Consider the following 24,654-nt stretch of genomic DNA (forward strand, 5'->3'; position numbering starts at 1 on the left):
AATCACGTACAACTGCCTCTTCGATCCCGCAATGGTATGCGAAGGTGGCTCCTTTGATCCAACAACTGGCATTGTGACAGACAAGAACGGCGGCGAGGTCGCGTGGTTCACCACGTGCCACTTGGATGGCACGCTCTGTCTGAGGCAACCTGATGTCCGATCTCAAGAAAGAAAACACGCGGCGCCGCGTGTACCGCCAGGGCTGACCCCTCCTGAAAATCCAACGTCCAACAAGGCCACAACACTCGTGAATGAAAAAGAGATAAGCTCGGCACAAGAGAGGGCTCGTGCTGTATCAAGCGGCGAGAATAACAAAGTGACCTTTCACACTCCAAATGGATCCGTTGGTCAGATTGGAGCTCCTCGAAAAGAGCGCACTGCTCTCAGCGGAACTGGACGACATTCAACAGGTCCTCCCCCTGTCTCGGGTGCTGGAACACATGGAAAGAAGATGTCGTGTCAGGCCGAGGTTCCAGAGAACAGTAAACCTGCCGAACAGATCGACCAGGCGGCTTTTGTTTTCAGAAACAATGCTGGCGAATACCGTCCTGCGGCGGAAATTATCGGCAGAGAATACACCAACGATGAAGCTGTACGTCGGAAGGCGATGAGGCCGGATCTCAAAGTCGAATCGCAGCCTTCCACGTTGCGTGGAGGAGTCTCTCGGACGTGCCCTCGGGCAGAGGTGCCAGGAAAAGATGGAGATGCCCGACAGATTGAACAAAAGGCTTCTCCGTCGAAGGGCACAGTTGGTCAGGCATCTCCAGCAGCAGAGGTTACAGGCAAAGAAAACACCCACCCTGGAGCATCATTCATAGAGGCCACCACGAAGGGTCAAACACATATTCCACCACCTTGCCGATCACAGACTGCAGCAAGTTCTCAGACACCTCCAAATGACACCGAATTTGTCGACAAGGCGAATGACGCGCTAAGCGCGCTGGTAGCTGATCTGGCGAAGAAACAGCCAGTCCTGGTCGGTGATTTACTAGCAAACCTGCGCCTCCCACCCTTCCTTACGCGTACCGACCCGTTCTTCCCCCTCATCAATGACGCCATCAGGGACTTTCTCAACCTGACCCACTGCTTCACCGCCGTCGCCTTCGCTGGCAAGCTGACAGCGACGCAAAGACATTCTTACAACTGCGCCATCTCCAAGATACTCTTGCTCTCTGAACATGGTCCCGCTGGTTTGGCAGAAATGGTGATTTATGGCACCGACATGCCATTGACACCACCGTCACTTGACATGTCACCAACACCAACATCGTCGGCTTCCCCTCAGACTCCTCGGACCCCTCCGCCCACCCGTGAGGAGATGAAGTTTCACGACTCGCCCCAGGCACTCGTTGAGCGCATCCTCCTGCACGGTCGTGCGGCAACGAAGGCCATTGCTGAAGCCGGATTGAATGGCGACGCTCGTGCGTGGCATCTCGCCACTATTGTTGGGGGACTTGCCGGTCCCAAAGTGGGGTCTCGCATCACTCGTCATTACCGGACGGCCGAGAAGAGGCATTTCGGCGATATGATTACGGCAAAGCTGAAGCGTCATGATGAAAATGGCGCCAATGGTGTGGTTGCTGGTGTGTCGTCTGGCGCGATCGATCCGACGGCTGCTGCTACTGGTGCGGTTCTTGAGGACAATCATGAGAAGGAAGACTTGTCCTTGAAAATCAAGGATGCGATTGAAGATGTGGCGCATCAAAAGCGCGGGTATGCCATGGAGATGGGTTGGGATGGTACTGGCACGGGGGATCGAAAGACAGCGCTGGATCATGCAGCCAAGAAAGAAGAGGCTGTTGCAAATGGGAAGACTGTCACCGAGAGAGTTGCTCCCAGGGGAAAGCCTACTCAAGACGACACTCGCAGGGAAGAATCCGCTCAAGAGAGGCCGACCGCCAAAGACATCTTGCAAGCAGCTAAGCAGCCTTTCATCGCCGGCCTGCTCAAGCTCAATGAGCAGAACCTCGCGCTCAGGGAGAAGCGTGCTGCCCAGAAGGACGCCACCAAGGCAGAGCCTGCGAAATACAAGGAGCAGGACGCCATGGCTGCCATGTGCAAGGCCGGCCGACAAAGCCTCAACCCCCGGTTGCAATGCAATGCTCTGAGGCAGGAGAACGAGCGCTTGCGTGACTCGGGATGCAATGACTTAGCGCAAACGGAGGAGGAGAAACAAGAGGAAATCTCGGAGCAGAAACACGACACCCTTGCCACCATGATGAAGCTCATGCGAAAGCAGAACCTGACTCGCGAGGAGCAGAAGACTTTCATGGGCGATGGAAAGGTGCGCGTGCTTCTCGGCTTGGCAGCGCGCTGTCAGCAAGAGGCTCTGGAGACTTTGGGGGCAGATGCGGACGATGGGAAGAGAGAAACTGAGAAAGAGAAGGGGGATGAAGCGGAAACGGGGCAGGCTGTCGAAAAGGGGGACACCGCTGAGGAACAAACCGCGAAAGACGAGACTCCCAATCCCAATGGCATGACAGCCACGGAGCAGGTCCCCATCATCGCCAAGCCTAGGCTCAGGTTGCAGATTCCCACTGCCGGGGAGGAGGGGGCTGCTACGAGAAAGGAAAACAGGTGCTCGCTCGAATCGTTGCTTCAGAAGCGGAATGAGGAGAAGGAGAAGGGAGAAAGCAGCTGAGACGCAGTTGACTGGGCTTCTATCCTTCTTTGCTGCGCTGGAAACTTCTTTGCATGCTGCACGCTTTGGATCCTTTGGAAGGGGTGAGGAATGTTTTCCCTTGATTGCAACAGTATGGTTGTAAATTGTCTTGTGTCCTGAGTGACGTTGGTTTTGGTGTTTAGCTACATGGTTTTGCAAATCGTACTGTCCTTTTCATTTTGCTGGAGCTTGTTTGTGCTGTGATCCCGAAGAGAGAAGGTGACTTGGTCGACTTTGCGTGGCATTTGTTGTGGATTGGATTGTTCTGGTCGAAGGCCATCGACGCGACTTTCCCTCTCCAGAGAGTGGCAGTAGCAGAAAAGCGATCCGTAAAAAGCAATTGTGCAATAATAGACGACTGCTTCTGGGAGAGCCTGCCTGATTGAAAATAGATGCCTTTTGCTGTCGAATTTCATCTCTCGTTCTCCGCTCACTCGCACTGATTTTTCGTCCGTTGATTGATTGCACCGTGTAGAAAGTCGCGACACGAAAGACGATCACGACCTGCCCGCATCCAGCGAGCAGACCGAGCTTTCAATGCTGTTGATACCCAGGACGCATGGTCATAAGGCGCATATTCCATTGCAGTGAGTTGAACACGTGCGAAAAGTGTTGGATATTGACGGCTACAAGGAGAACAGAAACGAGCGAAAGCCAGTGCGACGCAACGCAATGCAACGGAACAACGGGCCCAGCGGAACGGAACGCAACGCGTTGCGCAGGTCTACGTTTGATGTTAGCTAGGAGCTCCGGTGTTGCCCCAAGCAGACACCTGCAGCACGTTTGTGTAGCCACCGCGTCTTCTGCGGCTGCAGCTCCGGGAGAGGGCTCGTTCGACTTGGAACTGGAAATGACGGTGCCCATCATCGCGTTTTTTTTGGTCCATCTGAAGTAATAAGCAACAGAGATCTCGCTTTCGATGTTCACATCTCCTTTCTCGACCTACCACACATGCTGGGCCAACTCCAAGCAGCCGAGCTGAGAGGCTTCAGGGGGACTTTTCACAACGCTCCAACGCTCCACGCACACGCGCACCGGGTCCCCGAGTTTCCCTTATAGATCAACTGAACAAAGTTGAGCTCAGCAATTCAGAAGAAGACAACATGTATGGTCAGCCTGTTGCCACCGCCGGTCGCTGGATCCAGAGGACAAGTAGCTTGTCATGAGCCACGTTTTGGGATGCTCCGTGGACCGGCTTCAGTAAACAGAGTCGTGCATATGTGGGTTGCTGGAGTCGCAGCACTTCTTTGACCAAAACATGTCAAAGACGTTTTGTGTGAGCACGGCAAAAAGCTGGAGGTTTGCGAGGCGATACTGGTGAGCCAGTTTGGACAATAGTGGATTCGCGTTGAGTGGTGCAGTAGCAGAGTCGTGCATCCTTCTCGACAAGTTGCCTGACTGCTGTTAGCGAGATGGGAAGGTGTTGTATTTGGCCTGGTCTTTGGGATGGTTTCCAGATGTCAAACACTGAGTGTCTCTTCTGTACTCCTGGTATTGTCGACTCCCTGGGTATTTCGTCTGGTCTTCATACCGCTGCTACTATCCACCTCATCCAAGCAGAGCGGCCAATGTAAAGCACTTTCACACTGACACGTCCGCAGCTCACCCAGACAGAGCAACTCATCCTGCACGTCACCCCAAAATATACAACTCTCTTGAACCATCCCTGCCTTCGCTACCACACCTCCTCCGGGGACACTCTGATCTCCTCGCCCCCTTCCCTGACATGCTGCCTCTTTGCATCGCGACTACACGGCTTGCGCATATCAAAGGCATCCTCATCATCATTGTAATACTGCACCACCCTCCGATAAACGGAGTACCCCATGCCCTTGTACAGCTCCTGTGCGACGGCATTCTCGGCACGCACGAACAGGTCGACGAACCACGCGTTTTCGGCGTCGCAGGCCTGTTCCAGCAGCTGCGTAAGCCGCGTCGCATGCCCTTGCCGCCGCGCGCCGGGGCAGATTGTGAGGCACGTTATGTGGCCGTGCCAGGGCAGGTAGTTGGGGTTGGGGTTCGTCGTCGGCGAGTAGGGTTGCACGGGCGCTGGGTACGGCGAGGATTCGGTTTTGCCCATTACTGCAGGTGCAAATGTCAGCGCTGGATGATGCACGCGAAGAAGAGTGCGGCGGAAGCGCTGCCCTGAGGAGCAGGCGAGGGTGAAACAAGCGCGCGAGACGTACTGTATCCCTCAATCTTGCCATGTGGTCCTTCGATCACCTTGCACAGGTGCGGCCATTTGGTCAGGTATTCGAGGTAGAAGCTGACATTGTATGTCTCGGTGAGCGGGTCCAGGTTGCACTCGTTGAACCGGAGCAGGTCCATGGGCGTCATTGGCCGTATGCTTGCCATGGTGGGCTGGGTTGAGAGAGGCGGCCAGGTAGTAATAAGGTAAGTGGGAAATTTTTGACGATGTAGTCGTGTGGTGACGATGGTGGGCGGCGGGGTGGTGGGCTGCGGAGCTTGCGCCGGAGGTTTATGAGCACGGATCCTTGCCGGTGTGTGGGGCAGGTCTAAAACAATCAACCATCACAAGCAATCGCTCAATGGATGGGTTGAACCAATGAGAGATTCCAGATCACGAGTGAGGCATGTTCAAGCTTTATTTGACGTCGATTTATGAGAAGTGAAGCAGAAATTCTTGTTAACTTTTGGCATCAAAAATTGTCCACCACTCCTAGTCACAATCTATATTACAACCTTGCGCAAATGATCATTAATATAAAGCAAAGACATAATGATAGAGAGAAAGGCGGGGTATCGCGCTTGTCCGTCAAATGCAACAACTGCAACAACTGCAACGCCGCTCAACACGTACTTTCACCGCTTGCCAGCTCCGCTCCTTCAAGCCCCATAAGAAACACCACTCAAAAATGACAGAAAGCAGCAGCAAGGCTCAATTAGATTGATCAAAGGAGGGAATCCCGCTTTATCAACTTCTTGCGGACCCGTCTCAGCGCGGGAGCAGCAACATCCTCGGGAATGGCGCCCGGGGGGCTGTCAGGAGGCACATCGCCCTCGATTGTCTCCGGCTCCTCGTAGATGCTGAAAAGCTCACGGCGCGACAGGCGTGAAGAACAACTCGACGACGCAGTATCGGCAGCAAAGTCCGAAAAGCCATCAAAAACATCATCATCATCATCATCATCGAGCAAAGAAGACTCAAGAAGCGACGATGATGGAGGGAGAAGAAGCAGCCCTGCAAAGGACACAAACACACGAGTTAGAGCTTGTATACGTCATTGCTTTTGATGGATCCCGCGGCAAACGGGCTCGATGCTCGCCGGTTGCTCAGCCTGCTGACTGATCGCGGCGAGGTATCGTATGGGGACAACTGACCGTCACGCTCGTGGAGATGACGACCATTCTCTCCCTCCGACTTCTGATGCTGTTGTTGCTCGGGCTCTCCGAGTCGATTGGCCGCCGCAACATCAATGATGTGGTTGGCCTTGCCAAAGGGAGTCGAGGCCCTCCTGGAAAAGTTGCGATTGGCGCCTGGCCCGTCATAGTTTTCGCCTACAATCTCGGTCGAGACTGGTGGCGCGATGCGCACTTTTCTGTCCATCGAAGTCTTGGCTTTATGGTCGTCAACAAGGATCACTGTCCAGACCCCGACGTCGCCCTTTTGATTGAACAGTGGCGTGCAGTGGATCCAGCGTGGACGGCCTTCGTCGTGCGAACGCGAACTACTGATCCAGCGGATCTTGGCCGTCACGCTGCGCTTGTCGGCAAGTGCGCCCTCCAATTCTCTTTGAACCTTCTCGCTGCCGCCAATGTGATCCATCAAAAGCGATTGAAGCATTCCTGGAACGCGGAGGCTAGGCGATGTGAAGAGAATTCGGAGGGTTGGATGTGGTCGGACCAGCAAATAGTGCTGATAGATGCCCGACAGCTTTCCATTGGATCTGGCGGGTCCAAAAGGCTCCGACATCTTTGATAGAGTGGGACTTGGGTCTTTGAGAAGGAGCCTCGGGCGTTGACGAATTGATGCGGTGTCGTCCAGCTCATCAATGACCTCTTGATGCATACGGCCGCCATGTTTCCGAACGCAGTCGAGTTCAGCTTGATTGAACATTTCACTCAACTCCTGGAACTCATCCTTCTCTTCCAGTGGGGAGAGTGGAGTTTCTTTGCCTGAGACTTCGGCGTTTTCTTCCTCATCGATAACGCGCTTCAGAGCTGGAAGGTCGGTACAATCCCTGGCAAGACCGCTTACGTCGACTTGGGATCCTATGAAGTAGCGCACGTTGCCTTTGCTATCCAAAAGAGGTGCCATCATGAGTAGATTCAGGAATGTGGAACCATCGCGACGGCTGTCCCATAATGTCAATATGATATCGCTAATACGATCATTGACAGAACTTACTAGTTCAATATCACCTCGTTGAGCTCTTTGCCTTCCTTGGTGGCTTGCCTCAACCTCTCGATGCTATGAGGATTGGTCCGAGGACCCTGCAGGAAGCGGCAGTTACGTCCAATGGCGTAGCTCACACCATATTGAGTGACACGATGAAACTCTGCAACTATTAGTACAACCAACCTGCAATATAGACGTGATGACGTACCTGATGAAGCAAAAATGATGGGATTGTCCTTCCTAGACGGATCCGTGAGACAGAAAGTCTCTGCAAGTCCTTCGGAGGCCTCTCTGAGGTGGGGCGGCTGAGTGCCCGTTATCCGCATGTGAACGCTTGCATTCACAACCTGGGTCCAAATATGCGTGACATAGGCGGGCAGGTCATCCTTGACTAGGGTTTCAAATGCAGCGTTGGCCTTGTCCTCCAAAACAGCATTGACTGTTGGCCGCGCAGGGTTGCGAGAAAATTCAAGACCGCTGAGTGGCTCCAGTGCTTCAGCCACGGCGTTTGCATAGTTGATAGCGCGCAATGCCTTGAGAGCATCTAGGTAGTAAACCAAAAGCGGGATTGATTCGGGGCGGGTGGCGCTCAAGAAGGAGATAAACTTTTGCAGCATCTCCGAATCCGCGAATATGGCCTCCAGGTGCTTCTTCGACATGATCAGTTCCGACCTCTTCTCTAGCGAGTACTCTTGATTCGATAGTCCTTCATCCTGAGGAGATACTAGGTCAAAGTTCCTCGGATCGTCTTCCATGACTGGCTCCAACTTGTCCGCTTCGCTCAGAGCCGTCCGTTCTTGGAGCGGGGGCAGCGTGCCAATTGACGAAGCTTGCGTCTCGTACGAAATGACGGAATCAGCAGACATGGAGACGCGGTCGTGGTCTGGAGTGCTTGGCACAGTCGAGTTGCTTGATGGGGAATCCTTGGGTTCGTGCATCTCGGGTACGCGATTTTCTGGGATTGGCATGCTGGAAAGGGTGGAACAAGACGGCGACTCTTTTGGCAACTTCTTGGACTTGAATATGAGATTCGCGAGTCGCTTGGGCTTATCTTTACTGCTGCCAGCCGCTGTCAGACCTGGTTGTCATCTGAGGCGAGCTGACTTACCTGGATCTCGCAGGCACGTTGAGCCCCGCCGAGCGATTCGGTTCGGGGGAACTCAGCCTCTTGGGGGTGACCGGAATGTCGGGCGGAAATGGAGCACATTCGTCGTCGGAGCCCATGGAGAAGGAGTTCGCCATGGTATAATCCTGAGGAGGATCCTCGAGGTTCGTACCGTGGTCTTGGATGTTAGTGGCGGCAAAATCGTGGGCCATTGTTGCGGCGGTCAGAGGCGAACCCTCTGGTTTTATAGGCCACGCGGAATCTGCAATGTCGCCCGAAGTTGTCATAGCCTCCCACAAAAAGCGAGACAATGACAAGTTTCAATCCTTCGCGGGAAACTATGTTCGGCGATTATGGGGAGCGATCCTTTGCAAACACCCGATTAGGGCTGACGTTAAGAAGAGAGGATGTGCGAATTGAGTAAACAAAATGGGACGCGACTGAGGTCGGTCAAAGAATTGTCCTGTAGACAAGCAGGCGGGATGGTTGGAGCAGTTGTATGCAAGGGCGGCGGCGAGAACGTGTTCGAGACACGGGCTGCAGGCAACCATATACGTCTGGATTCCAATTCGGCTCAGCTGCTGTTCCCTCGATGACGGTGGCTAGTTCGCAGGTGGTTACAATCGCGGGAACAATGAGAGGGTGGCGCAAGGCTACACGATCCGCTGCGAGTCGGTTCCAATAGAACGAGCCACAGCGTGGGCCTCTAGTCTCCGCGGCTGGTGTTGCGCAAGGTTTTGGTTTTCTTTCGGTGTACTTCCTTTTCTCGTCCCGGGGAGGATTCCAGACAATTGGGAATGAAAGGGGAGAGAAAATCCAGGTAGTAAGGCGGAACAACAGCGGTGCATATGAAGGCATGGAGACTGGGATGGCTCCGAGGAGGCGCGAAAACAGCCCAGGGAAGACCCAAGGCCGCGCAACAATGCACATCTGATTGCTTCTCCATGGCACGTCAAACACCGCCATGGCGGTTCGGGTCCTGCTGGCGTTTTGCGTGCGTCGGCCCGCTCAAGCGCCGCTGCTGATCCTGGTACCCCCTCTTCAACCCCTCACCCCTTGTACAAACAGAGATTAATCTTCGTCCTCGAGGGTCTTGCTACTTACGTGGCAGCCATCTGCCAGCATCTTCCTCGCCTTGGACCAGGCTTATCATCATGTTCCGATTCGCCTTTCGAACATCATACAGAACTGACTGGAGACTCGGGCAGGTGTGATAGGGCCGGTAGAATTGTTGCAATGGTGGCATATTCCAATGCTTCTAACGCTTGTGGCTGTTGCGTCGTTCGCACGCTCTGGGCGTTTGTGCCAACTCCACCTGTCAATTATGAACCACATCTCCAGTAGCGGGCCCGTCGCGTTAGCTTCTGACTTACCGCTTAGCTACCTGCGGCTCATGCCGGTAGTGAATCTCGCAACCGCCGAGACTCATCGATCTCAACACATCTTTGGCTTAGCCTTTCGTCGATCAGGGTACTCATCCTTAATTTCTAAAGTCGTCCAGCCGCCTCTTACATCAATGATCCTTTTTGATCCGCATGATATACCGCTCACGGGAATCAATCTATTCGAATTGTGCCGTTTACATCGCTGCAAAAACGCATCGTCTTGCCGTTTGCCGTAGTGGTAGCGCGGATTGAGTTGCTCGAAATCAGGATGAGACACAAACGAAAGGGTTCGGAAGTGGCAAAGCCTATTCGTATCGGGCGTACCCGCTCCATCTGCCGCATGCTGAGCCGAACACTTCGCGGTCGATTCCGACGGATTCCAGAGTTGTAGCGTGTAGATTGGGTTGTGTACCGCGACGCGACCTCGTGGTGGTCGAAATCAACGGCACGCGAAAGCAACCGGCAACCCTACTGTAAAGGCGAATTTACCCGGAACCCTGTTCGCCCTTTGATCCAGGAACGCGAGGTTCGGACATGGGCAAGCGAGCATGCGGTCTGGCTACTTCCCAGCTACCGTTGACGCGGGCATACCCTACAACGGCTTGCATTGCTTTTGCAGCCGTAACAGGACACCTGCAGCATCTCCAACGCCCTTTTCTTTGCTTGTTTCGGCCCACTAGCCCAATTGAGCAGCACTTGCTTCTCGCAGTCTCATCATGCTTGTTTTTCTCGTCGCCTGTCTCCGAGTTTCTGCAGCTGTGTCCGACACGAGAGGTGCGCATCCGCGAATGTGTTTTAGGTCGACTGATCGAACGACGAATGAGATCCTGGCCCCCTCGCAAGTGCAGCATTTCAGTGTCTACATCTAGCATTGTCGGCGATGGTGAGGTATCAGTGTTGCCAAAAGAACCAGGTACATACTCGACTTTCACTTCACAAAAGCTGCAGGATCTGGTTTGTTGAAAGTATTCTTGTTGCCAGCATATCGCGTTCGCTAGACTTGTGAGTCGTTTGACGATCCGCTCGAGCGCCCGTCTTCAAGCAGTGGCCTGTGTTCTCCGTCTCTCTCGTCTCTTGCTTGTATCTCGATTACTTTGGTCGCATTGCGGTAAAGCGCATAGTGCTGAATCAAAAAGATGACGTCGAAGAGTATAGAGACGTTTCCAAGGCCGAATTTGACAGGATTTCCCGTAATGCCAGTCCAGTCTCCCCCGAGCGCTGAGTCGATGAAAAGCTGCAGATTGGAAAGAATGCCGCCAGAGATGTCAAGCAATATTGTGTCGATACTCCATCCCACGGTTGACTTGCGCTTGTAGTTGATCCAGGCTTGAGGGATATACTTGACGATAGTTACCACGAGCTTGACGTAACCTAGGGCGTATATCTGGCATGCGTCAGCACCGGCAGACATTGCTGCGAGCCGCCACAGGGTCCAAGGCTTGGTCAAGACAGTCGTGACGCCCCAAGGCCAGGAGAGCTCCCCTTCTCTACCTCTGAAGTGTGCGAGTCCGGATACGCCCTCCTATTTGGGAAAGCCACCTTTTTTTGTAACCACCTCTCGAATCCCGTGCTTTACTTACCGTGTCAATCCACGCCCATCCACTGGGGTCGTTGCCGCCATCTTTCCCGCGAGTCAGCACGAGGAACACGATGACGGCCACGCCTAGCAAGTTGCCCCAAAAGATGCCCAGCGACGTGCGGCTTATCTTTTGATCCTTGCCCACCTCGAACCCCCACACCCAAAACTGAGTATAGATTATGATGCACACTATGGCCGCGTGTAGAGCAAACACAAAGTCGTTTACACGAACAGTCGACTCTGGCGCAGAGGGATAGCGGTAGGCGTATTGGGCGCGAATAGTCGGCGAGAAGAGCATAGCGCCGGTGGACAGGGTGTAGGCCGCAAAACCAAGGACGTTCAGTGTGGGGAAATCGATGCCGAACCCACGAGTGGACCTGCGGCGCCAGTTCAAGATGGGTTGAGGGTAGAAGGAGAGGGACCAGCATAAAAAGCTGAAGAGAAATCCATCAGCGTCAAGACGCGCGAAGCTTGAGAGAGACCATACTATGTCCAGCCCAAGACGCGCGACAAGGCCTGGGCCATCAAAGTCAGGTCGGTCGCCATGGCTGCGAAGGAGGCGGCTGGAAGGGTTGGAGGCTGAGGATGTCGTTGGAGTTATGCCATGATAGCAGGGGCTGAGCTGATGATAACTGCTCCCCACCCAAGACGCAATCACGCCTCAAAGACCATCAGCAGACGACGGGATGGCATCATTCCGGGGCACGTGATGATTGACGCGACTTGATGGAGACGTGAGAGGCGACCTGAGCTGGACGTGTGAGCAGGCGCACAGGAAAAGGGAATAGCTCACTCACCTTGAAGCTAAGGTATAGCTCTGGGCGGTGCACGACCTGACCGCGGCCGGCAACGGCAACGGGCGTGGGACTGAGGAAGATCTCGGACCCAGCCCAGCACCAGGAAGCGTGGGGAAGACCTGCCGCTCGGACCACTCTTCTTGGCACACCGGCAGAAGTACAACTTCACTCCTACCACGATTCAGCTGTTGGACGCGCCAGCAGCCCTCACATCGAGCACAGCACAATCCGCGTCCAGATTCCGCTTGTCTGCACCTCCAACAACCCCTCGACACATGTCTTTCGCCCAAATCCGCCTCTCAACGCGCTTGCGCAGCCGGTAGCTTGGCATCGTCCGTCCACTCCTTGCGCCTCCACCCGCGCAACTTGGTTGGGACCTCATCGCGCCAAACGCGAGCAAACAACGTCGTCAAACGAGCAACCATGGCCGTTCCATCAGAGACCCCCAGCAGGCGCAACCAACGCGGCCCTGGTCGGCCGCCGCGCGCCAACGACCCGTCTACTACGCCAGCCGCGCAGGCCTCTGTTCCGCCCAAGAGACCCAAATACATACCTGGAGGGCCTGGTGGAGGAGGTCGCTACATTGACCCCGACACTGGCGAGGAAATACCCAAGGAGATTGCTATTCCAATGCTCAAGGCCGCAGGGAAGAGGCACAGCGCTCCGCGACCACGTCCCACCCGCACCCCAGCCACCATCACACGCAAAACCTCCATCGACTTGGCCTCCCCCTCGAGGACATATACACGCTCGCGGCGGGACAGGCCCGTAGCTGGTCCACGCTCAAGCTCTGCCTCGGCCGCAGCAGCAGCAGTGGCTCAAAACGATGGATACAAGCCTCGAGAGGAGCGGGGTTGGGAGGAATTTCACCCAGATCTTGACATCGAAGCGCCATTCATCGTGTTTGCGGCAACAGACGTGGATGGAATCACCCCTCCACCGACGAAACCTGTTACCCCATCTGCCAGTGTTGACCACACCGACCGTCCGATGTCGGCAGGCGACGATGCGGGCTTCGCCAACGGAGCTGCGGCATCCAGAGCAGACGAGACGGCTGTACTTGATCCCGAAGAGGAGGTTGTGCATACAACGACTTCCATCATACTGCCCAACACCCCAGCGACCGTGAAGAGGCGTCCTGGAAGACCACCAAGACGTCCAGGTTCCATGCTGACTGGACTTGGCTCACCGCCGGCCCCAAGGATTGAGCCGCTGCCAACAAAAGACAAGCGCGAGAAGCTTAGCCTCCCGAAGCCCAATTATCGGACGATCGACACTTTCTCGCACTACGAGCAAGATCCCTCGGCCCAGATAAATTATGTCGATCGCACGATGGCTAGCGTCGGGTACCAGGAGAGTGACATGTTCTTGCGTCCTGAGAAGCGCTTGATTCGCATGGTGGATGGATATCTGGAGGATGACCTGGACCTTGCCCTGGCTGTGGAAGGCGAAGGGCATGGGCATCCTGTCGGCCGGGTCGAATATGACATGGATGAGCAAGACGACCGCTGGCTGGAAGCCTACAACGGGCAAAGACGAGAAGAGCAGGTGGAGGCTGTAAAACCTGCCATTTTCGAAATAACAATGACGCAGATTGAGAAGGAGTGGCACGCCCTGGAGAAAAGTAAGTTTGTCGCAAGTCGGCTGCGGTGGATCGTTACTAACTCGGCTGTGTCCCAGGAATCCCCAAGCCAAATCCGAAGCCCCCACAAACCCACCGTCCCAGATCAAGCTCCGCGGCGGCCGTCAATGGGGAAACAGCTGGAACAGGCGAAGAGCAAGACACAAAATGCTCCGTGTGCGACGACGGCGACTGTGAAAACACCAATGCGATCGTCTTTTGCGACGGCTGTGACCTGGCAGTCCATCAGGAGTGCTACGGCGTTCCTTTCATACCTGAAGGTCAATGGCTTTGCCGAAAATGCCAGCTGATCGGCCGAGGAACACCCGTGAGTGACCTCATGCTCGGGTTCATCTCGTGTAGTACTTTGCTAATTGATCATGGTCAGACGTGCATATTTTGCCCTAACGTCGACGGCGCCTTCAAACAGACGACGAATCAGAGGTGGTCGCATTTGCTCTGCGCGATATGGATCCCGGAAGTATCCTTGGGCAACACTACCTTCATGGAGCCAGTCATGGACGTGGAAAAGGTTCCCAAGCAAAGATGGAAACTCGTAAGTCGTCGCCAACTGCATTCTTGATTGCCAAGACTGACAATCTGCAGCAATGCTACATCTGTGAGCAGAAAATGGGAGCATGCATCCAATGTGGAAACAAGAATTGTTACTCAGCCTTCCACGTCACCTGCGCTAGAAGGGCAAAGCTGTTCCTTCGTATGAAGTCGGCCCACGGCGGTCCAGCCAGCATCGACGCCAGTGTTCTCAAAGCATTCTGCCACAGACACGTTCCCAGCGACTGGAGGCGTGAGAACGATGTCGAGAACGCCACCCGCGACGCCATGCACTTCTACAGGCAAACCATGAAAGGGAGACGTTGGACCGAAAACCAAAAATCCGGGGTAGCAAATCACTCCGCTGCTGCTGTGGGCTTCTATGATGACGACGATGAATCGACACAAGTTCCCGGCAGCAACAAGAGAAAACGCGCCCAGTCTACCAAAAACGTTTGGAGACTGCCCTCTGGTGCTCCCATCGTACCACACGTCGTGTTTGACAAGGTGGAGAATTCCATGGTTCGGTTCAACGTTCGGAAACGAAAGGAATACGTCGCAGAGGCCTGCAAGTACTGGACTCTCAAACGGGAAGCTCGCCGGGGTGCTGCCCTTCTGAAGAGGCTGCAGTTACAGATGGAGACGTTCTCGTCGATGGAAATCACCAGACGCAATTTCGTGGGCATGGGTGCCGCTGGTCGACCAAGACTCCATCGGCGGATTGAATTTGCAGAGCTGCTGGAGAAGGAGATGGAGAAGGTCAAAAACCTTTGTCGGGATGTCAAGCTGCGAGAGTCTATGAGGCTGGAGGACGTTTCTCTTCTTAAGATGATCGTGGACACAGTCTACTTTCCCCTCGCACCGCTGCTTTGGCCAATTTTGGAAAAGGCCCAAAGGTTGGTTGAGCTTCAAACCTTGGGCGACATGAGCTAACACAAAGCAGTCTTGACTCGAAGGGTGTCTTCAAAGAGGGCCTCGATGCTGTAGAACGCAAGCTCGATGACCGGTTCTATACTTCTGTCTCCACCTTTTCCGCCGACATTGGCGCTGTCTTCCGCTCCGTGGCAGGGTTGGACACCATCACTGATGCTCGAGAAGCGCATGAGCAGCTCAATGACGGTGGTCCCGCGCACAGCCTCCTCACTCCAGAGCAGAAGGACAAGAAGAAGCTCGCAAAGCGAATCGTCAAGGCAATTCATGGCCCTCTTGAGGACGCGACTCGCAAAGAGGGTCAGCTCGCCGGTAAGCCTTTTGAAAAGGAACTGCAAGAGCTAGAGGCTTTGTTAGCAAGCAGCGTACCCTCTCGACCAGAGTCGGCATTGGCTGCTGTCGATGACGGTAGTGACGATGAGGCAGACAATCCCGACGACACGCAAGACGTCAAAATGACCGACGCGCCAGTCGAGGGCCAAGAAGATGGCGACACGCATATGAACGGCCTCCCTCGTGGACCGAATGGCGTCGATCAAGGTGCCGAAGCAGCAGGACAGACAAAAGACGAGGCCAATCTTGATGGCAACTCGGATGATGCAGCCATCAAATTGCAGCTACACTCCGGAGAACAGACAGTGGCAACAGGGACTGCCAAAGAGGAGCCGGGGACGGCAGCGGAGACAGTGATGGAAAGGCAGGGTAGTGTTGGCACAGCTCCGGCCCTCTCCCTTTCTGGCAGCACGCACCCGTCCACTTCACACCCTGATCCGCTGACACCCCCAAGATCAGAGGGCGACCTCTTAGCACCGTTGGCTCAAGGCGGCATCCCGTGGTACATGCAAAGTTTCGACCCATCCGGCACGACGATCCACGAGGAACGATGGCTTGGTCGCGAAGTCGTCCGGAGCATGAGCGAGGAATTGAGCGAGATCGGTGACGATGTGCTCGACGAGATGCAGTGCATGGTGGACGAGGACATGGGCGAAGCGGAGGCTGAAGACAACGCGACTGGGGAAGATGCAGAGGAGGCCGCAATGAAGGCCAAGAAAGCGCAAGCGCGGCAGCGGGCGCGCAGAAGGGCCCGTAACAATTACTGGTGAAGCCCTCTTTCGTCTGGGATGGTATCTTTCGCTGGCTGGCTGGCTGGCGTTCCGGAGGTGGATCATGACGCGCTGTATACCATTGTTTTGTGCGCACTTGATGTTTAGTCTGGCCTCTTTTTCACAATCATCGGCAGGGCCAGAGGCGTTTCACAGGGCGTTGGGTGGACCGGCGGTGATGGCTCATCATTAACTTAGCTACCTATGGGCAACCTGAAGAATAATAATGAATTCAAAATTGAACGAGTGGCGTGCAGTTGGAGGGAGCGCAGCGGTCGTTGGCAGACGCGTCGCGGTGATTGGCTGGGGGCCGACAGCGAGTTGGCGCTCACACGCGCTGACGCCGCCGCCGCCGCCTTCGTTTCCCACAGGTCCAGTCGTTCGTGTCCTTGGACTCACTCACTCCCCATTCACACTCCCATCGTCACCTTTTCACCACCTGGCCAGCGCGTCGCGACCAGTCCTCAATTGTCTTCACTTCGCTTCGGTTCCGGCTCTGGCTCTTGGTTGCAGCTGCGCACGCTCCTCATAAGGACTAGCGCCCGCCGCCCGTCTCTCGTCGCAACCTTGTTTGCCTGGTGCCGTTTTCAGCTTCTGCTCACCTCCCCCAAATCTCAATCCTCCCCCCTCCGACTTCTCCATATCTCTTTCGCACCATGTCAACCATGGAATACGAGACTGAGCCACGTGGCTACGACGGTACCTCTCTACCAGCCGCTTGAACAGCCCCGACAACTGCCAGCAGCACCTCTGACCCATGGATCCAACAGACGAGCCTCGCGTCTACGACCGTGAGCGCAGCCGCTCCCCTCGCATCGACCGCCGCGACGATGACCTTCGTGATCGCAGCGCCTCGCCTGGCGCGCGCGACCGCATGGTTGACCGGTATTTTCTGCGCGCCTCACCTAGCTCGACCTTGACCCAAGCTGACACTTTTTGTTGCAGTGGCCCGCCTGCTGACCACAAGCAACGCGGAGGCGATGAAGACGACGAAGGAGCCATCAACCCTGGCTCCAACCTCTTCGTCACCGGCATCCACCCCAGCCTCTCAGAAGACGAGATCACCCGTCTCTTTGAAAAGTATGGCGACGTCGAGAAGTGCAACATCATGCGCGATCCCCACTCCAAGGAATCTCGTGGCTTCGGTTTCGTGAAGATGGTTACACCTGAGCAGGCCGACGCGGCCAAGGAGGGTCTCCAGGGCGAGGTCATTGAGGGCCGCACTCTCAGCATCGAGAAGGCCCGCCGCGCCCGTCCCAGGACGCCCACGCCGGGCAAATACTATGGACCTCCCAAGCGCGGTATGACCCCAACGTCCCGTTCGCTGCCGTTCAGCTCAAACAAGCCGTACATGCTGACCCATACCCCAGAGCTCCGTGGTGGCCGTGGAGGCCGCTTCTCGGACCGCTACGACGACAGGCGCGGCGGATACGGCCGTCGCGGCGGCGGCGACGACTACTACTCCTCCCGTGGCGGTGCCCGCTACGGCGGTGGAGGCGACTACTACGACCGTGGCTACTCTGGAGGCTCTGGCCGTGACTACTACGAGCGTAGCAACATGGGTCGCCGCGACCGTGACTATGGCCCGCCTCGCGGTGTCGACCGCTACGCGTCTGGAGGAGGAGGAGGACGTGACGACCGCTATGGACGCGATGATCGCCGCGGTGGCCCGCGCTACCACGACCGCGAAGGTGCCTACGGTGCTCCTGCCGAGGAGTCGTACACTGGCGGTGGAAGCAGGGCTTACGACGACCGTGGTGACGATGGCTACTCTCGCTGGTGAAAACGCTTTTACTGATTCTGCTAGATACCATGCGCGAGTAGAGCAGCTGAAGACTCGGCGTCTGACGACCAAACGCTCTGCTCCCTCGAACGGCTCGGAGCCCATCACGATTGCTGCGTCTTCATCTTCTTGCTGCTGTCTTACTTGCGTCCGGCCCTTTTGCTCCTTTTCCTCCCGACGTCAATCAGTCTACGGCAAGCTCTTGGTCGATTTCCTCTATGGCCACGGCAGTTACAGTTTCAAAAGCATTGAGCTTCTCAGATCGAACTCTATCACAGCAGCTAGGACGAAGGGACCCCCATCATGGTTATGGTATGACTCGGATTAGCGGAAAACGTCGCCAAATGCCAACCTCTGAAGGTCTCAGATCGGTGGATTTCCTTTGACAGAGAACGGCTACGGCTACGTGCGGCAAACTCAAAATCTGCTTTTAATCGAATGGTGACGAAAAACAAAAAAACAAATTCTGGATCTTCTCCTCTCGCCTGGAGCAGCTCTCTTCTCCCGACTTCAAAACACTCAGTATCTGTACTATTACTTCCCCTTCATCACGACATTGGCGATGCTCGACAAGAAATGCTCGTAATCCACTAAGCAACGTGTTGCGTGCAATGGCGCCTGCGGAGCTTCGCCACCACTGGGCGACAAGTTACCTGGTCGTGCATCACCCTCAAAGCACGAACGCCCCTACCGGCCGTCGACTCATCCTCCCGCTTGGACGACCAGGCCTTGTGCAAAACTCTCAATAGAGTTTCGACGAGATACTCAGCTCACTTTACCTCGGGCGACATGCCGCCTCTCCCTATCGTAACTCCCGTAGACAACAATTCGCGCCCAGATGATGCAGCTGCAGTATTCCGGCCCAAACGGTGACTACGAGACAACTCAGCGACCAATGCAGCTTTGCGCCAAGTGCAACACGACATCCAGTGACGACATTCCGTAGGACTTGTTCAAAACACAGGCATCCAGATCGTTCACGCCATCATGTCCAATGCCGCGCCCTGCAGCTGCCAGGCCGCAACGGCCCGCTGCACCTGTCACCCGTCCCGTTGCGGTAGGTTTGACAAACACATGGGAGCGTGTGCACCTCCAATCGCGGTGAGTCAAATGTTTCCATATGCTGTCCGTTGCTGTTTTCAAATCTCGTCTGCTTGCCGCTCCATTAACGACCATTTCCAACGCAGAGGTCCGTCGTCTTTTCCTGCTCTAGTCTTCTGTTTCGAGTCTCGTTTTTGCCGTCAATCTACTGATGGTGACTTGTCGTTTTGTCTTGCGACGACAGTCAACTTCGGTGAGAAGTGTGCACGACAAGATGTCGGACTTTGGCACGTTGTTTGCTTCGGCTGCTCAAGGCTCGCCATGGAGCAGATCTACAAATGGCGCAGATCTGGGCAGGAGTTTGCAGCAGCACGAAGAAGGCAATGGGTCTTTGTTTAGCACGCATCTACGCAGTAGCCAGCTAGCGCACATTCTTCCAAGTGCGAGAGGTAAAATGAAGACAAACATGGACAGAACCCTGCCAAGACGACGTGTTTACCCTGGAGGTTTGACTTGGATCCCTGCACGCGACGCGCAGCAAACATGTTGATTCTATGGATTGAATGTCGATGGGCGGTGGAGCTTCGGGCAGGGCACGTTAGGTAAGCGGGCCGCGCAAGCTGGCGGGGAATGGGGGGCGATGGTGGCCGTTGGATGGCCCGTGGAAACTCTGGCCAAAGCTTGATCGCTGGCTTCCTTCCTTGGAACCCCAGGCAGGGCATGCGCTCGGTACCGCCAGCAGCCCTCTCGTCCAATTCTCCGCAACTCCTCCACAGGACGTTTGTCCTTCCGTTGTGCTGCCGCTTCCTCATGCTGTACATTTCATCGCTCGTCTGGCACTCTTGAGAGACATGTCATTGAAATTCTGAACTCCGTCGTCCATCGAGAACTGCGTCATCCCCGTCAGGTACAGATTGCGATTCCATGTCCGAAGTCTGGTACCCAACGGCCTCCCATACGTTGAGGTTGTTGAGGGGCAACCAGCCCAAGCTCTGATCTGATCCATCACCTAACACTTAACAGTCTACTTTTCCTCCCCGCCCTCGCCCTCGCTCTCGACAGATATCAGTCGCGTCGCCGCCTCGAACCGCTCATGTCCCCCTTTCGCTCGCCATGCTGAACCCGCGACAGCTGCTACCTATTTTGGCCATTTCGACGACTGGATTCTTTTGTTTTCTGTTCTACATTACCAACATAAAAGAAGCATGGCGAGGGCTGCCCCAAGTTATTGGGTTGGGAGACGTAATAAAAGATGAGTCTGCAGCCAATTCCAATGCAACTGCAACGGGCGCCGCGCAGACTGCAAATCCGACGCCCTCAAACAAATGGAAGTCGATTCCGCACTTTGAACACGGCACGGGGAAACCGATCGATTTCAATTTCACAAAAGTCCTGGTGATTCCGCACAAGTCCGACGAGGATGTACAATGGATCGAAGAGAACTTGCCCGAGTACCAAACCGCAATCTACGTTGTCGACAATGCGCGAGCACCGCTGCATCCACCCAAGAACAAGGGCCACGAAGTCATGGTCTACCTGAGCTGGATCATCGACAATTACGAAAAACTGCCCGACGTCGCCATGTTCATGCACGCCCACCGCTGGACCTGGCACAACAACGAGCTGCTCGACTTTGACGCAGTGGAGATTGTCAAACGGCTGAGTCCCAACAGGGTGTTGCGGGAAGGCTACGTAAATCTGCGCTGCCATTGGGACCCTGGCTGTCCCGATTGGATGCACCCGGGAGAGGTCGAGGACGACAAGTCAAAGCACGAGCAGAAACTGCTTGCCAAAGCGTGGAGCGAGCTGTTCCCGATGGATCCGATCCCAAACGTGCTCGCCCAGCCGTGTTGCTCGCAATTCGCCGTCAGTAGCGAGCGGATCCGCGCCATTCCGCTGCAACGCTTCGTATCGTACCGCGATTGGCTTCTGCGAACACCCCTTCCCGATTCTTTATCCGGGCGCATCTGGGAGTATATCTGGCAGTATGTTTTTACCGGCGAAAACGTCGTCTGTCCAAACGAGCACGTCTGCTACTGCGACGCCTACGGCGTTTGCTTCGAGACGCACGACGATTTCAGCAAGTGGAAAGAGGACAAGTACAACATGCAAGGCTACGAGTATGAGCTATGGGATTGGCACGAAAAGGAGGAGCTTGCCCACAAGGCCATGGTCAATGGAGAGTATGAGCAATTGGCACAAGAGGATCTTCCGGCACCCGGGCGAGACAAGTGGCTGGAGCAGGAGATCTACACCTACAAGCAAGACCTGATCAGAAGGCGAGATGAAGCGATCGGGAGAGGGAACGATCCCAGGAAGCGGGCAGAGGTCGCGGGCAGAGAGTGGCGAGAAGGCGATTGGTTTTGATTTGCATGATTGCCGGCAGGGCGTCAGGAATGGACATTGGGACATCTTGGGAGGAATAGTTATGATTGTAATTCGCTTATAGACGGAGGATCCTGGGGCGTTGGAAAGGCGTTGTGCTGGCAGCATTTTCCAAGCAAACGTTGCGCCAAAACCTTGAGCAAACCATGGCACATTTCCTTTGCATATTTCTTGTGGGTGGTTGGCCAGGTTCGGCCGCGGGGCAGAAAGCCAAAGCATGCCAGGGATGGGGCTCGGCGCTTGCCGAGAGGGAGGTGCAAAATATACAAACACGACACGACCTGACGGTATCATGATCCCAAATACCGCGGCCGGCTTGCGCAGCACACGACGGTAGCAAGCAGCTGTCCATGTAGCGCGCGCTGTAATGCCATTTCGACTACGTCTTTGCTCCGCTTTGCTGCTAATGCCTCCCTCAGTCTCGTCGCAGCAGCTCCACTTGCCCTTTCGGCCGCCCTGACGCGCTCAACACCTGAGGTGGCCAGAACCCAGCGCGCATCTTCACCTACGGTAGCTGGCATACATGAATTCCGCCCCGCTCACCTCCTCCTCCTCCACTGCTGCGCCCAGCGCCCCCGACAGCCTGCCCGATGGAGACGCTTCCGACACGTACTCCAAACTGCTGGAGGAGAGGATGAGGGACGTCGCACAAGAAGCCACTGCCCACGCCATGGCCCATGGCTCTTCGGACGCGTTGAAGAATGGCGTGGCCCCATCGGTGCCAGCGCAATCAGACCAGGGCAATATGGCCGAACTGCTCGAGGCCGCGGCCAAGGCGACGTCCGAGTCGCAGCGCTGGAACAATACCGCCGGCCACGGTCTGCGCAAGGTTGCGGGACACGCGAACCTGAGAGGCTCGGCCTTTGAAGAGGATGGTCACGACGCCGCGGGACTCAAGCGCAAGCGCACACCGGAAGACGCAACGAGAGATGGCCCTGAGGATGCAGAAGCCGACGACTACAGCACAGGAGCGCCTTCTCCAAGCAAGCGCACCAAGGTCGCGCCCTTTGCTCAAGTCCAACCGCACGTCAACACGCCAGCACCTCAGTCGACCATGGACATCGATACTCCTTCGCCGCAGCACAATGTCGCCGCGCAATCACCCCATATGCAGAGCCTGGGAATGACGGATGTGCGCGCCGCAGTCGGCGTCCACTCTGCTGCCGCTCTGTTTCGCCAGACCCCAACGGACTCGAGGAAGAAATACACACGACCACCCATGCACAAGCTGTTTTCGGACCTTCAGCTCACGCCGGAGAACTTTGTGCGTCTGCAGGCTTGCGCAAAGGCCTACATGTTGGACGAAAGTCACCCGGAGCGTCAGGAGTGCGTGGGCAATCGCGGCAAAGGCGATGCGGACATGGTCAAGCTACGCCTGTTCAACTGCGCTCGCGATTTTTTAAACGGGGCCGTCGGCGAGCGCTTCTTTGGACCGTATGTCCCTGCGCCAACAGAATACGACACCATCGATGGGAAGCCTGTTGCACCGGACAGGAAGTGGATTTGGCCGCGGGATGCTAACAAGATTGTCAGCCTTGTGACGCCGTTGCTGCGACGTATGGTTACGAACGAGAGGCAGAGGCAATATGCGCAGGAGACGAGAAAGGGCGGCAGCAAGAAGCAGGATACGACCTTGCGCGACAGTTCGCAAGAGGCTTCACCAGAGAAATTGGGTGCATCCATGGACGCGGTGGATCAGAGGCCGCCATCACAACCACCGCTGGACCCTTCTCTGCATTCTCACCATCAATCAAGCCTTCTGGCGCACTCTTCGCCTTACCAGTCGCCTCAGAAGCAGCACCAAACGCACCTACAGGAAAACTATCCGCAATTCTTCCAGATACCGCGGGCGAATTCTCAGGCATTCATCGTGCCGACCTCGTCCGAATCTTCATCTACCAGGCCAACATCGCCCTCGATGGCGCGCCAAACCCTCTCGCCCCGAGGCCACTCCTCGCCTCAACCATCGCCACGCATGTCCAACACCGCATCAACCCAAAAACAGCACCACCACGACGCTTCAACAACATCCGCTGCTCCCCCTACCCCTACCGCCGCAGCAGCCCCCCTACCAGCGGCCCCAGCACCGACAACGACGGCAGCGACAACATCATATCCGCCGCCACGGCCGTCCGAAAACGTCATCCAAATCCTCATCACCCGGAACAACATCAAACTTGCGCCGCGCATTGACTTGCCTAGCTTCCCAAGCACTCCGAACCACACGATGCCCCTGGCGCAGCTGCGCGGCATCATCGGCGAGGAGGTGCGAGCACTCGTCCGCAGCGGCGTCGTACAGGGACAGGGGCAAGACGTCGGCAACGATGCGGCGACAGTGCGTGTCGGGGATGCGGATGCGGCGAGAATGGGCGAGGCTGAGGCACCAGGAGGTGCTACCGTTGGCGGTGAGATCGACCACAACACCAATGGCGATGCAACAGCACCACCACAAACGCAGCAGCAACATGGCCACGCCGAAATGGCCCCTACTTCGCCTCTCAGAACATCCGCACAACACGCACCCGTCGTCCCCCCTCCGCGCTACGAACTGCGCGCCCTGACTGGCCGCGGCCTGCTGCTCGTCGAGACGGAGCGCGACTGGCAGGGCGTCCTCGCCGAGGTGGCCAACGCCGTGTGGATGGAGGGCGCGGTGAGGGTCGTCGCCGAGGTGTTGGCTGCGTAGGATAGACTCGGACGGGGAAGCAGACTTGTACTCTCGATTTCGATATTGGCGTGGCGTTTTGTGGGGGTATTTTGGGACTTGGTGTTGGAGTTTGTGTTTAGATGGATTGGTGGGTGGCGGGTATGGTGCGGATGGATGGACGGATTGGCGTATGAGGGTTGCATTTGCTTGCTATGGTATGGCGATGGACGTATGGACGAGATACCTCTTTGATTGTAGACTTGGACTGGGCATGTGCGTGTGGCACCACCACCGTATGGCGTACCTACTGAGCTTTTGTTTGAAATGAGATGCACATGAAGTCTTTCTGAAGAACTCTGGCCACGCGCGGACGCAAGTACTGGCGTGGCGGTGGCTCACTTCCTCTTGTGCTCTTGTCTCTTCTCACTTGATGGGAGTGGTGGTCTGTCTCTAGCGTATGTGTGTGTGTGCGGGCCAAGCGTTTTATTCTTTTGCGGCGGTACTCACTAGGCAGCGTGTCAAGTGACATTCTCTTGAAGGATCGCTGCTTGGGAGAGGCATGAGTTGGTGGAGTGGAAGCGGTGGTGGTAAGGCACGAGGTCGTCAGTCGAGGAAGTGTGGACAGACTCTGGGTGGTGGGCTGCTCCCCATACACGACCTCCCCCCTTAAACATGGCACCCTCACAGACCCAAACAATCATAACCCC

At 55.8% G+C, this 24,654-nt stretch overlaps 7 protein-coding genes across 7 annotated transcripts; 4 read left to right on the forward strand and 3 right to left on the reverse strand.

Annotated features, from left to right (window-relative positions):
* Nucleotides 1-4,337: 4,337 nt before the first annotated feature.
* On the reverse strand, nt 4,338-5,017 carry J3D65DRAFT_602691 (acyl-CoA N-acyltransferase; the record flags this gene model as incomplete). Its single annotated transcript, XM_066798142.1, has 2 exons — nt 4,338-4,744; nt 4,849-5,017. 2 exons carry the CDS (start codon nt 5,015-5,017, stop codon nt 4,338-4,340), a joined length of 576 nt encoding a protein of 191 aa, XP_066656393.1.
* Nucleotides 5,018-5,715: 698 nt separating this feature from the next.
* J3D65DRAFT_341895 (uncharacterized protein) lies at nt 5,716-8,495 on the reverse strand. The gene is made up of 4 exons (XM_066795494.1): nt 8,131-8,495; nt 7,231-8,078; nt 7,032-7,182; nt 5,716-6,978 (listed from the first exon to the last, which is right to left on the reverse strand). Exons 1-4 carry the CDS (start codon nt 8,412-8,414, stop codon nt 5,889-5,891), a joined length of 2,373 nt encoding a protein of 790 aa, XP_066656394.1. The 5' UTR covers nt 8,415-8,495; the 3' UTR covers nt 5,716-5,888.
* Nucleotides 8,496-10,099: 1,604 nt separating this feature from the next.
* On the reverse strand, nt 10,100-11,999 carry J3D65DRAFT_341908 (PQ loop repeat-domain-containing protein). Its single transcript, XM_066795495.1, has 5 exons — nt 11,889-11,999; nt 11,579-11,837; nt 11,093-11,525; nt 10,434-10,896; nt 10,100-10,377 (listed from the first exon to the last, which is right to left on the reverse strand). The coding sequence occupies exons 2-4, from the start codon at nt 11,635-11,637 to the stop codon at nt 10,507-10,509; spliced, it is 882 nt and encodes a 293-aa protein (XP_066656395.1). The 5' UTR covers nt 11,638-11,837; nt 11,889-11,999; the 3' UTR covers nt 10,100-10,377; nt 10,434-10,506.
* On the forward strand, nt 11,866-16,348 carry J3D65DRAFT_622854 (uncharacterized protein). Its single transcript, XM_066800109.1, has 4 exons — nt 11,866-13,512; nt 13,569-14,065; nt 14,116-14,957; nt 15,005-16,348. The coding sequence occupies exons 1-4, from the start codon at nt 12,312-12,314 to the stop codon at nt 16,092-16,094; spliced, it is 3,630 nt and encodes a 1,209-aa protein (XP_066656396.1). The 5' UTR covers nt 11,866-12,311; the 3' UTR covers nt 16,095-16,348.
* A 402-nt stretch (nt 16,349-16,750) lies between these two features.
* J3D65DRAFT_667366 (transformer-SR ribonucleoprotein) lies at nt 16,751-17,877 on the forward strand (the record flags this gene model as incomplete). The annotated part of the gene is made up of 4 exons (XM_066803011.1): nt 16,751-16,793; nt 16,865-16,979; nt 17,040-17,395; nt 17,465-17,877. The coding sequence occupies 4 exons, from the start codon at nt 16,751-16,753 to the stop codon at nt 17,875-17,877; spliced, it is 927 nt and encodes a 308-aa protein (XP_066656397.1).
* Nucleotides 17,878-19,616: 1,739 nt separating this feature from the next.
* Nucleotides 19,617-21,556, forward strand: J3D65DRAFT_342273 (uncharacterized protein). Its single transcript, XM_066795501.1, has 2 exons — nt 19,617-19,825; nt 19,942-21,556. Exon 2 carries the CDS (start codon nt 20,032-20,034, stop codon nt 21,283-21,285), a length of 1,254 nt encoding a protein of 417 aa, XP_066656398.1. The 5' UTR covers nt 19,617-19,825; nt 19,942-20,031; the 3' UTR covers nt 21,286-21,556.
* Nucleotides 21,556-24,118, forward strand: J3D65DRAFT_342121 (uncharacterized protein). Its single transcript, XM_066795498.1, has one exon. It carries the CDS (start codon nt 21,827-21,829, stop codon nt 23,984-23,986), a length of 2,160 nt encoding a protein of 719 aa, XP_066656399.1. The 5' UTR covers nt 21,556-21,826; the 3' UTR covers nt 23,987-24,118.
* The last annotated feature ends 536 nt before the right edge of the window (nt 24,119-24,654 follow it).

Source organism: Phyllosticta citribraziliensis (assembly GCF_038025025.1).
Source record: "Phyllosticta citribraziliensis strain CPC 17464 chromosome Unknown J3D65scaffold_5, whole genome shotgun sequence".
In the NCBI taxonomy this organism is placed as follows: domain Eukaryota; kingdom Fungi; phylum Ascomycota; class Dothideomycetes; order Botryosphaeriales; family Phyllostictaceae; genus Phyllosticta; species Phyllosticta citribraziliensis.

Coding starts and splice junctions, on each gene's coding strand:
- J3D65DRAFT_341895 (XM_066795494.1), bottom strand. CDS start 8,414: ATGACAACTTCGGGCGACATTGCAGATTCCGCGTGGCCTATAAAACCA. Junction 7,183..7,230: donor CATCATTTTTGCTTCATCAG/GTACGTCATCAC, acceptor TAATAGTTGCAG/AGTTTCATCGTGTCACTCAA. Junction 6,979..7,031: donor AACGAGGTGATATTGAACTA/GTAAGTTCTGTC, acceptor ATTATGGGACAG/CCGTCGCGATGGTTCCACAT.
- J3D65DRAFT_342121 (XM_066795498.1), top strand. CDS start 21,827: ATGAATTCCGCCCCGCTCACCTCCTCCTCCTCCACTGCTGCGCCCAGC.
- J3D65DRAFT_342273 (XM_066795501.1), top strand. CDS start 20,032: ATGCTGAACCCGCGACAGCTGCTACCTATTTTGGCCATTTCGACGACT.
- J3D65DRAFT_622854 (XM_066800109.1), top strand. CDS start 12,312: ATGGCCGTTCCATCAGAGACCCCCAGCAGGCGCAACCAACGCGGCCCT. Junction 14,066..14,115: donor CCAAGCAAAGATGGAAACTC/GTAAGTCGTCGC, acceptor GACAATCTGCAG/CAATGCTACATCTGTGAGCA. Junction 14,958..15,004: donor ATTTTGGAAAAGGCCCAAAG/GTTGGTTGAGCT, acceptor AACACAAAGCAG/TCTTGACTCGAAGGGTGTCT.
- J3D65DRAFT_341908 (XM_066795495.1), bottom strand. CDS start 11,637: ATGGCGACCGACCTGACTTTGATGGCCCAGGCCTTGTCGCGCGTCTTG. Junction 11,526..11,578: donor CGCGTCTTGGGCTGGACATA/GTATGGTCTCTC, acceptor ATTTCTCTTCAG/CTTTTTATGCTGGTCCCTCT. Junction 10,897..11,092: donor GATGGGCGTGGATTGACACG/GTAAGTAAAGCA, acceptor GACGCATGCCAG/ATATACGCCCTAGGTTACGT.